The 12,052-nt window shown below is 40.5% G+C and overlaps 1 protein-coding gene and 1 long non-coding RNA gene across 2 annotated transcripts in view; both read left to right on the top strand.

The window, feature by feature from the left end:
• The window catches only part of LOC125799309 (uncharacterized), a 637,314-nt gene that overhangs the window by 513,234 nt on the left and 112,028 nt on the right, over positions 1 to 12,052 (top strand). The gene's annotated exons all lie outside the window — the stretch shown is intronic.
• The window catches only part of adgrl1a (adhesion G protein-coupled receptor L1a), a 313,378-nt gene that overhangs the window by 276,141 nt on the left and 25,185 nt on the right, over positions 1 to 12,052 (top strand). Inside the window, exons 14-17 of the mRNA XM_049475750.1 lie at positions 2,608 to 2,813; positions 4,463 to 4,636; positions 6,120 to 6,329; positions 11,188 to 11,408. Of these exons, the coding sequence (XP_049331707.1) occupies positions 2,608 to 2,813; positions 4,463 to 4,636; positions 6,120 to 6,329; positions 11,188 to 11,408 (811 nt within the window). The remainder of the gene's footprint in view (positions 1 to 2,607; positions 2,814 to 4,462; positions 4,637 to 6,119; positions 6,330 to 11,187; positions 11,409 to 12,052) is intronic.

Raw genomic sequence — 12,052 nt, 5'->3', positions numbered from 1 at the left:
ATTGGCCCTCCACAAACTTTACCTTGATACCATACCTTGGTTCCCAACCAACACAAGAAGTTTTGGTCTAAAGTCTTTGAACCAAGTAATGGAGTTGAGCAGACAAAAATTAAATGAACATCTCTTGGATTCCTACTATCTCCAATTGAAGTCATTTTAAACTTTCTCAGATTTTTCAGATTTTGGGTTGATCTTTTGGCCATTGGCCCTCCACAAACTTTACTTTTATACCTTTCCTTGGTTCCCACCCAACACAAGAAGTTTTGGTCGATGTCTTTGAACTTGAACACCTAAAGTAGACGTAAGCAGTCTCAGATAGACTCTTGGTTGGCATGAGTGGGCCTAGATGAATAGTTTTTTTTTTTTCAGATAAAGTAGCTTTTTAATGCTGCTTTCACTGGATTAAAACGCGCAGAGCTCAGGATATAATAGACGCGGCGTAATATAAAGTGTCTAAAGTGACATTGTTCTCATTGTCTTAAATCTCCAAACTTCTGAAGTGGTGATGGACAGCGGGAGCCGTGCCGCCGAGCGCCGGAACAGCAGCTTAGCACAATTCCCAGTCTGATTTACTGCACTTATTGGTTGATAATAACAGTCTAATCAGATTAACAAAAAGCGCTGAGACAATTTCTTTCCTGATGGTTTCTTAACGGCGCTGCTAATAGAATAGCCGAGGAGGCGTGTAGATTACTATCGTTTTCGGGCTGACAGAGCAATCTCGGCTCTGCGAGTTCTCTCGCTCTCGCGCTCTTTCTCCTCCGTCCATCCCTCCCTCCGCCATCTTATCCCCCGTTCTCATCTCTCCCACGCCTTTACCCCCCCCTACCCCACTGCCTCAACCCCTCCTCCTTCACCCCGGTTTTGTGTTTTGTGTCTTGCGCCGGGTTCGGCGGCAGCGGCGGCGGCAGGAGAGAGATTAGGATGATTGAAACAAACGCGTATGAAATATTCATACGGAATAATAAGAGTGAGCGAGAGCAGTGCACGAGAGCAGTGAGCGAGAGCAGTGCTGGGGCGATGGATGGATGAATGAATGGATGGATGTTCCTCTGTTCCTCACCCCCAGCAGTCAAAATGAAATGGTCTTTACCATCAGTCTAAACGCTCACCTCCTTCCCCCTCTCGCGCCCTCTCCCTCCTGTCAACTCTTAACACATCCCCTCTCTCGCTTTCTTTCCTGACTCTTTCTGTTTCTTACTCTTGCTTTCTTTCTTTCTGTCTCTCACTCTCTCTTTTACCAACCCTTTCTTTCTCGTAGCTGTATCTTTAATTTCTCTCGCACGTTCTTTTACAGCTTTCTCTTTCTCTCTCACCCCATGTTTTATCTATCCTCTTTCTCACTATATCTACTGTATAATCTCACTCATTCTATTACATCTTTCTTTCTCTTTTTCTCTCCCACTCTTTTTCTCTCCCACTCTCTCTCTCTCTTTCTATTTTATATTTTCTCACGTACTTTCTCTCCCACTTTCTCCCTCTCACTTTTTCTGTTTCGTACTCTTTCTTTAACCAACCCTTTGTTTCTCTTTGATGTATCTTCATTTTCTCATATTATTTTACATCTCTCTCTTTCTCTCTCACTTCATGTTTTATCTATCCTCTTTCTCTTTTATGTATTCTCGTTCTCTTTTATCTATCTTTTTTTCTCTTTTATATATCCTTTTTCTCTTTTCTGTTTCCCACTCTTTCTCTTTCTTTTTTACATCTCCTTACTTGCGCTCTCTCTCTCTTTCTCTCTCTCTCTCTCAAACTTTGTGCCTCTCCCTCTTCCTTTTTTCTTTCTTTCTACCTTTTACAAGTCATATGTACTATATGTCATACCTTTCTCTCCCTTATTCTGTTCATCTGTACTCATTTCTCTCTCTCTCTCTCTCTCTCTCTCTCTCTCTCTCCATTTACATTCTCCTCTCTTTACATTTCTCGATTTAATTCAGGTCGGCTTTATTGATATTACTGTTTTAATAACAAATAAAAATAACATTTGTAAACCTAATTAAAAAATAATAATACCAACATCAAAATAATAATAATAATAATAATAATAATAATAATAATAATAATAATAATAATAATAATAATAATAATAATAAATATTCATTATGTACTATGAAACAGTAGCTATGCACATTATTTTATCGACAGCTGATTGGGTTAAAGTTTCATTAGTAGTGAAACATATTGTCCTTTATGTGATCATTTTTGATTTTTGTAATTGGATCTGAAAATTAATTTATATTTCTTATTAAGATTTAAAAGATTACTGAATTTTGGGGCATTTCAGTAAATGGGCAGTGTCTCTCCCTTTCTCCTTTCTTGTCCCCTCTTTCCTTCCCCCTCTCTTCTTGTCTCTTGTCTCTCTCTTTCTCTCTTTCTTTCTCTCATTCTTACTTTACCCCATTCTCTCTCACACACATACTTTCCCCCCTCTCTCTCTCTCTCTCTCTCTCTCTTTCTCTCTTTCTTTCTCTCATTCTTACTTTACCCCATTCTCTCTCACACACATACTTTCCCCCCTCTCTCTCTCTCTCTCTCTCTCTCTCTCTCTTTCTCTCTCTCTCTCTCTCTTTCTCACTCTTTGTTTTCTCTCTCTCTCTCTGTCTGTAGGTCAGGTGAAGGTGGTCTTCCTGCTCTATAAGAATCTGGGCTCCTTCCTCTCCACTGAAAATGCCACTGTCAAGATGGAGGTGGAGCCTGCGCTCGGGGGGCGGGGCTTAGCCGTCAACACACACGTCATCACCGCCTCCATCAACAAAGAGTCCAGTCGGGTGTTTCTCACCGTTCCTGTGGTCTTCACTCTGAGACATCTACAGGTTGGCATTCTCTCCTTTCTCTCTCTCTTTCTATCTCACACACACACACACACATACACACACAAATACACACACACACACAAATACAAACACACACACGCTCAGTGATTGAAATTCTGAGAGATGATGCTTCTGTATGAATAAACGAATTAGTCCTAATGAGTCCTAAGTCATTCGTAATTAATTAATGAATTAATTAGATAATTAGTTCATTATTAAAAATTTCACGCCTGAACAACTTTGCTTTTGGAAGTTTGGAGAAACGGAGAGTTGGAAAATGTTGAACCACAATCGTTATATCCTCCTAATTACGGTGCGCGCCTCGTTAAAATCTAATTAGTGGAATGGTTGTCCTCATTAATGCGCTTGAGCCAATCAGGTGCGCTGTGTGAGGTAGTTTGGGTCTGAATAGCTGTATTTGGTGGAAGTCCAATATTTCAGATTGAGTAAATCTCTACATGCTATTGTTGGGAAGACGTGTGGACTCAGGTCTACATCTGGATGTTGGATGTGACCAGTATCTGGACTGTAAACTGGTAGTCAAGTGCCTTTTCCAAAAGGGGTGATACTGGTAAGTAGCGGCAGTCCGGCGCGCCATTAAAGGTAGAAATATAGGTACAAAAGTTTTTAAATACTTCTGTAGAAGTTGAAGTATTAACTTAAGCGTTCTCTTTGTGTAAAAGTGTAAAAGTACTGGATTCAAAACTACTTACAGTATAAAAGTAAAAGTAATGTAAGGGGAAAAAATGTAATTAAAGACAAAAACTCCTATAGTGGACAACCCTACACCCCCTCTCCAAATAACATTTTCTAAAAGCCATAACGACTATAATGTTATATTATTAAAATGTTAATGATGATAAATTTGGGATGCACTAGACTCCCTAGTGTTTCAGCTGCATATATGTCCATTGAAAATGAATGTATTTTAGTAGAATGTAAATATATTAAAGAAGCTTGTGTGCAGGTGTGATGGATCACAGTATAAACCAATAGGGAGTCAGAATGGTATATGTTTATACTTCTCTAAATTTAATCACAATCAGACATAATCAGACTTTGGACTTGATAATAAAACACAGTGGATCAACACCAGCAGATGATCAGCATGTCTCTCCAAACAAACCATCACTGATCATCAGTAAATTTTACATTTCATTTAAAGTAAGTCAAGGGAGCAGAGTCTGGATGAAGAAGAGTGGAGAGACACACAGTCCAAACTGCTCGAGGTCTAGTGTGAAGTTTCCACCAATCAGTGATTTGTGGTTTGGAGAGACATGCTAATCATCTGCTGGTGTTGATCCACTGTGTTGTATTATCAAGCACTTCATGCTTCTCTCTGCTGACAACTCCTGTGGAGATGTAGATTTCATTTTTCAGCAGGACTTATATAATATAGGACCACACATATAATATTCATTTTTTTGAGATACAGATGTTTGGGTTTTCATTGGCTGTAAGCCATAGTCATCAACAATAAAATGAATAAATCTATATCTTCTATCTACATCTATATAATATGAGTTTCACATTTTGAACCGAATCACTGAAATAAAGTAACTTTTCAATGGTATTCTATTTTGTTGGCTTCACTATTTATTGTACAGTAAGAATTATAGTAAAAATGATCTCTGTTCCTCTGCTTTTAGATGGAGAACCACTTCAGTCCAAACTGCTCCTTCTGGAATTATTCAGAGCGCTCCATGACGGGCCAGTGGTCGTCTCAGGGCTGCAGGCTGCTGGACACCAACAGCACACACACCACCTGCTCCTGCTCACACCTCACCAACTTCGCTGTGCTCATGGTGCAGCACGAGTCCAATGTAGGTACACACACTCACACACACACACACACACACACTCACACATGTTTAAACACACATACATACATACATAATACAGGGACCACTTAAAAAAAACTATGAGTTTCTTTGATTTTGCCAAATTGAAAACCTCTGGATATAAGGCATAAAGTTATCCAAAAGCAGTGTGTAAGACTGGTGGAGGAGAACATGATGCCAAGATGCATGAAAAAAAAACTATGATTAAAAACCAAAAAACAGGGCTATTCCACCAAATATTGATTTCTGATTTTTTTAAATATAACATAATGTCTTTATGAATATGAACTGTTTTGTTTTCTTTGCATTATTTGAGGTCTGAAAGCTCTGCATCTTTTTTGTTATTTCAGCCATTTTCTGTTATTTTCTGCAAATAAATGCTCTAAATGACGATATTCTTATTAGGAATTTGAGAGAAATGTTATGTGTAGTTTAAAAGGATAAAACAACAATATTCATTTTACTCAAATATATTATACTCTATTAAAATAGTAAAATTGCAGAAACTAATTCAGAAACTGAAGTTTTTTTTTTTCAGAGCTATATGAAGGAAGGAGGGTTGTGATTGGTTGGCAGAGTGACACCAGATCAAAATGACATTTTTGGAGGAAATTTAGAGAAACTTTTGTGCGTCCGTGTGAGAATATAGGCCTACTGGCTTTAATTTAAAATCTCCAAGATTTTTCTACTAGCAGCAATACAGACCCAGAACATGATACTTCCACCCCCATGTTTAACAGCTTTTGTATTGTTCCGTTCTTCGACAATTTTCAGCTTATCAAAAACTTGTCAAAAACCGCTGAAAATTCAGATGCAAAGTTTAAAAGTGCAAAATTATGTTCAGCAGTTTCCACACTACTCTTTTACACCTCTGCTCTATATGTGCAAAAACGTATCTGGGCACTAATTTGTGAATTCAGCTTCGTTAAGGTGCAAACGCTGCTGACGCACGCACACACACACACACACACACACACACGCACACGCACACACATACATTTAGACCTCTACATAGAAAAGCATTGTCATCGAGGGGCACAATGCCCCCCAAGCACTGTGAGAGAGATGTAGAGCAGTGGAACTACATGTTCTCACACACCCACACACCTACACACACACACACACACACACACTTAAACTTACACACACACACACACACACACTGATGCAGCACCTGCTTCTTTAGCTGCTTCTCCAACCTAAAAGCTCACCTGCTTTCTAAGTGCATACTCAGAGGAAAAATGTGAGGACACACACAGACACACACACACACACACACACACACGGTTCACCCAACCGCACAAACCCACAGCAATGTCAGTTTGACATTTTCTGGATGTTCATACGTCCCCTGTAGAAGTTTCTCCGCCTTAGGCTTCCTATGAGTTTATGCCATTTTCATATAATGGGCTTATATTCCATCTCTCTCTCTCTCTCTCTCTCTCTCTCTCTCTTCCTCCTGCAGAATCCGGGTCAGATGCACGAGCTGCTGCTGTTTGTGATCACGTGGGTCGGCATCGTAATCTCCCTGGTCTGTTTGGCCATCTGTATCTCCACCTTCTGCTTCCTGAGAGGCCTGCAGACCGACCGCAACACCATCCACAAAAACCTCTGCATCAACCTCTTCATCGCCGAGCTCCTCTTCCTCATCGGCATCCACAAGACGCAGTACCACGTGAGTCCCGCCGATCACTGGCTCATCCCGTTGTCCGTCCTGTTGACCTGTATCATCAGAAGCTGCCGAAGCTTTGTGGAAACCTGTTCATGTACAGAGGAAAACACCAATGGAACCAATACAGCGCAGTGAAAAAGTATTTGCCCCTTACATATTTTGATACCACTTTAAAATAGGACTACCTTTATAAAGGGTTTATAAACGGTTTACAATTAGTTTATTAATAGTTACTAATTAGGTTGTAAATGCCTTAAAAATCATTAATAATCAGTTATAACACATACATAGAAAGGGCAACAATATAGATGGCTGTGGGTTCACTATTTGGCAAAACAACAGGTCATTGTTGCCCTTTCTACATGGTATGTGTTATAACTGATTATTAATGATTTGTAAGTAATTTGCAACCTATTTAGTAACTATTAATAAACTAATTGTAAACCATTTATAAACCTTTTATAAAGGAAGCCTAATTTTAAAGTGGTACCCAAATTTCTTATGTTTTGCTTTTTTTGTCATTTTTTTGTTTTTTTTCTACTTTTTTAAGCACTTTTAAAATGATTTTAAAATGATATTAAAGCATCATGGCCCCCCACATTGCATTCATCCAAAGCATTCATGTCCCCACATGAATTAATCAATTCAAACAATATTCCCCTTAATACCAGACCTGTAGAATCAAGAAATCACTTAAATAGAATCAAGCTGCCGGCGCTCAGAGGGAGCACAATTTGCCCTGCTCTCTCCGGGTGGGTACAGTAGATGGCGCTCTCTCCCCACATCACTCCTAGGGTGATGTCCGCAGCACAGGGCGTCTGTGAACTGATGTATCAGCGCTGGCTGTTTTGAAAAGAAGCGGTGGCTGGCTTCACATGTATCGGAGGAGGCATGTGCTAGTCTTCACCCTCCTGGTGTGTTGGGGCATTACTAGTGATAGGGGGAGTCCTAATGAGTGGGTTGGGTAATTGACCATGTAAATTGGGGGGAAAATGGGAAAAATTAGGAGAAAAAAAATGATATTAAGGTTAAAAAAGCAATCCAAACCATCATGGCCCTTTGTGAAAAAGTAATTGTCCCCACATGAATTAACCACACGTGATTAACAAATTTTTTCCTACATTTTTCCCTTAATACCAGACCTGTAGAATCAAGAAATCACTTAAATAGAACCTGTCTGACAACATAAAGCAGATAAAGGTCTTAAAACCCAAGAACCCCAATCTGAAGAACAAAAACTAAAGAACAAAGTCATTAACATCTTTCTATCTATGTCTGAAAAAAAGGTTACAAAGTCATTTCTAAAGCTTTGGGACCGATCATGGAGTTTTACTTAAGAGGATGGGCTGATGGGGCGCCGAGTGGTCCAGCGGTCTAAAGCGCTGCCACTATGAGCAGGAGGTTGCAGGTTCGAAGCTTTGCCCTGCTCATGCAGCTTTGCCATCAAGCTGCCGGCGCTCAGAGGGAGCACAATTGGCCCTGCTCCCTCCGGGTGGGTACAGTAGATGGCGCTCTCTCCCCACATCACTCTTAGGGTGATGTCCGCAGCACAGGGCGTCTGTGAGCTGATGTATCAGAACCGAGTCGCTGCACTTTCCTCCAAGTGCGCTGGCTGTTTTAAAAAGAAGCAGTGGCTGACTTCACATGTATCGGAGGAGGCATGTGTTAGTCTTCACCCTCCTGGTGTGTTGGGGCATTACTAGTGATAGGGGGAGTCCTAATGAGTGGGTTGGGTAATTGAAATGATTTTAAGGTTAAAAAAGCAATCCAAACCATATCATGGCCCTTTGTGAAAAAGTGATTGTCCCCACATGTGATTAACTAATTTTTCCTACATTTTTCCTTAGTATCTGATGATACATCCTGATCATTTTATCATTTACTACTGAAAATTTGTTACATATTGGTCCTTTAATGAAGTCAGGTACTGATGTTGGTTCTCCAGTCCATTTTATAGGTGCTAGATGTACAGCAGCTCCATCATCATTCCAGAGAATGCAGTTCCCCAGCTCCAGAGCACAATGCTGCTAAAGGACTTCATGCCGCTCGCTTATAAATTCTTGTGCAGCTGCCAGGTTCTGTCGGTCAGAGCTTTTCTATGGAGATTATATAAGCTGTGTGTGCACAGTAGCGAGAGCAGAAGAGTACGCAGAAGCAGAAAAGGCCGTAATGTAGGTCAGAAGAGAGGTTAATATACTTATCAAGCGTCGGGCTGCGAGCGGCGCGGCAGATTATCTTGTAGCAGTACTCAGGGTTGTCTCGCCGGCGCATCTGATCGTTCTCTATCAGACGCAAACGCCGTCTTTCTTCAAGAGAGCCGTCAGACTCCAGCTGTGAGCCGTGTTTGTACTCGCAGAGTCTTAATAGAGCTACTTGATTGCCTCGCTTCCAATTGTGTTGTAATCCTTTAAACAAATAATCAGGGCTTTACATCATTTTACACATGTTAATCCTCTTCTGTCTGTCTGTCTGGTTGGCTGTCTGTCTCTCGCTCCCTCTCTCCCTCTCTCGGTTTCTCTCTCTCTTCTTAGTTTGATGCAGTTCATTCGGGCTTTATTAGAATTATCATGCCCAGAATGCACAGGACAACAATCCGACGCCAGATAGAAGTTAGACCGAAAGTTTGCAAATCTCTCAAACACCAACATTGTTGATGTGGTTTCACATCAATCTCCAACATTAGACAGACATTAAGCTTATGTTGTATGTCGTCAAATACTAACATTGGCTGACATAAACTTCCAAAGTTAGATAGAAGTCACATATCCATTGAAATCCAACATTGGGTTGACATTAAGTTCAAACATTGGACAGAAGTTGAATTTTGAATTGAATTTGAAGTCGCATGCTCATCAAAACCAACCATTAGTTTGATATCAAGCTTCAACTTTAGACAGATGTTGAAGTTTAGTGGGAAATCAAGGACTATATCAGTCAAAAAAGTCCCAATGTTGGACAGATGTTGAGCTTTGGTCAGAAACCAAAGTGAGATGACTGTCAAAAAAAAAACTACCATGGTTCCAACGTTAGCTAGAAGTCTCATATCCATTAAAATTCAATACTGCATTAACATTAAGTTCCAACATTGTCCTGAAATTGAATTTTGATTGGAATTTGAAGTCGTATTCCCGTCAAAATTCAACATTGGGTTGACATTTAATTTTGAAATTGTTCGAAAAATTGGAGTCATATATCCTTCAAGTTCCAAAACTAGGTTGGCATCAAGTTCATTGACACCAAGTCCATTGACAGGGCAGATGTGGACAGATGTTGACACTCCATGGCTGGAAATCAAAGTAACACATCTGTTAAACCCATCATGTTCCAACATTAGACAGATGTTGAAGCTAAAAGTGACTTATCTGTCAAAACCAACCATTGGTTTGACATCAAGCTTCAACATTAGACAGACATTGTAGTTTAGTGGGAAATCAAAGACATGTATCTGTAAGGAACCAACACTTGGCTGACAAAAAATGACAATGTTGGACAGATGTTGGAAGGATTGATCACTTTAGTAAGAAATCCATTGAAATCCAACACTGTGTTGACATTAAGTTCCAACATTGTACTGAAGTTGAATCGGAACAAATGGAATTAGAAGTCAGATTTCCATCAAAATCCAACATTGGGTTGACATTCATTTTCAACATTAGACTATTTGGAAGATTCAATTTTGAAATTGTTTAATATTAAAGTCATAATATCCAAAACTAAGTTGGCATCAAGTTCCAAACTTAAACAGATGTTCAGCTTTGGTCTGAAATCAAAGTCACATATTCAACTAAATTCAACTCAGTTTTGTTGACATCAGTTTCGTTGAGTTGGACAGATGTTGACATCTGTCAAACCCATCGTGTTCCAACGTTAGACAGATGTTTGATTCTGAAGAAGATTTTGGAGAAAAAAAGTGACTTATCTGTTAAATCCAACCATTGGTTTGACATCAAGCTTCAACATTAGACAGACGTTAAAGTTTGGTGGCAAATCAAGGACATGTATCTGTCAGATACCAACACTTGGCGGACATAAAGTTGCAATGTAAAGTTGGACAGATGTTGAGCACTGGGTAGAATTTTAAATGGAAATCGAAGTTGCATGTCCGTCAAAAAACAACGTTGAATTGATATTCCAATGAAATTCCAATTCCAGTGACTTATCTGTCAAAACCAACATTGCTTTGATTCTTTCTCCATTCAGAGGCGAATATATTTATATCGGAACATAGCTTGCTGCTAACCCTGGCTAGCACTGCTGGAGCAGCATTAGCATTAGCTGCTAACCGCACTTATCGCTCGCTTTTTCACCATTCAGAGGTGAGTATATCGGACTACTGTAGCCTGCGCTTTTACTGTGTTAAAAGAAGCTACGTGAGATGAACCTAGCTAGCTAATATCACTCTGGCTTACCGGAACACTACCGCTAAACATGGCTACTTTTAATGCTAATGCTGCTGCACCCAGCCTTAGTGGAAATCTGGAAATGAACTCTAAGCGTACTGTAAATAAATAGAAGTGCTTTACTCACCCAGATTAACCGTTTTCAGGAGAAATCTGTGTAGATTAACATGCAGCACTCGTTTGACTTTACAGTTTTGTTTTCATAGCTTAGCTTTACTTAACTTAGTATTAGAAGGAAAACATGGCGACACCCCTGTTCCTTACTAGTGTAGCATAATGTGTCTTAATCATACAGTGCACTTTATAGTGGAAAAAATGTGGTAATATCAATTTAATGTTGGTATTTAATGCTTGATGTTAAAAAGTCAAGGTCAGCTGTTATCTTTGTTTTACGTCAAATTAATATGGTCTTTTGTGTTTAATCTGTGTTTGATTTGTGTTCTATCTCTCTCACTCTTTAGATCGCGTGCCCCATCTTCGCCGGGCTGCTGCACTTCTTCTTCCTGGCCGCTTTCTCCTGGCTGTGTCTGGAGGGGGTGCAGCTGTACCTGATGCTAGTGGAGGTGTTCGAGAGCGAGTACTCGCGGAAGAAGTACTACTACCTGTGCGGCTACTGCTTCCCCGCGCTGGTGGTGGGCATCTCGGCGGCCATCGACTACCGCAGCTACGGGACCAAGAAAGCGTAAGTGTGAAGCGGCCCCATTCACACTCCTCCAGCCACCCCTCCGGCCCCCCGTCGGCCCCCCGTCGGGAAAGCGTTTAGCGTCATTAAGCGATCGCGAAAGTCATTTTAAAGGCGTTCCGGTGGGTCGTCCCTGAGAGAGGCGAGGCGGGAGGGGAGGAAAAAGAGCCGTGTGGTTTATCCGCTGCGTTCGCTGGGGAAATATGCCTGATTTATTGCCAATATCAGTTCGGTACGGAGCTAAATGGCTTCTCTTCCTCGCTATTTCTGGCGCTATGAGCTTGTCGTTATGAAAAAAAGCTGCGGCGGGCGCGCGTTACATTCCCTTCTTTTATTCAGTTATTTATTTATTTTTTTATATTTATTTTTATATTAGTTCCAGGGTCATTCTGTGAACGGGTGAGACAAGTTAAGCGAAAAAAAAACATTCTTAATTAATGCGTTTTCTCGTGGGTGTGCGCCGCACGCACGCGAGTGTGTGTTTGCGAGTGCGTGTGTCGATGTGCTTATTTTCAAGCGCAGCACAGCTGTAGTCTTCAGAGTGTTGACTACTGTGCAGAAAATTAGATGCTGACTCCAGTCTGCTAATGATTAAAAACGGAGCCTAACGATCAGCTCCGCTTTTATTAGTTCTTTATTGCCTT

The sequence above is a fragment of the Astyanax mexicanus genome, chromosome 3 (assembly GCF_023375975.1).
Source record: "Astyanax mexicanus isolate ESR-SI-001 chromosome 3, AstMex3_surface, whole genome shotgun sequence".
NCBI lineage: Eukaryota > Metazoa > Chordata > Actinopteri > Characiformes > Acestrorhamphidae > Astyanax > Astyanax mexicanus.
Note: the sequence above shows the minus strand (reverse complement) of the source record. Positions and strands in the feature narration are given on the sequence as shown.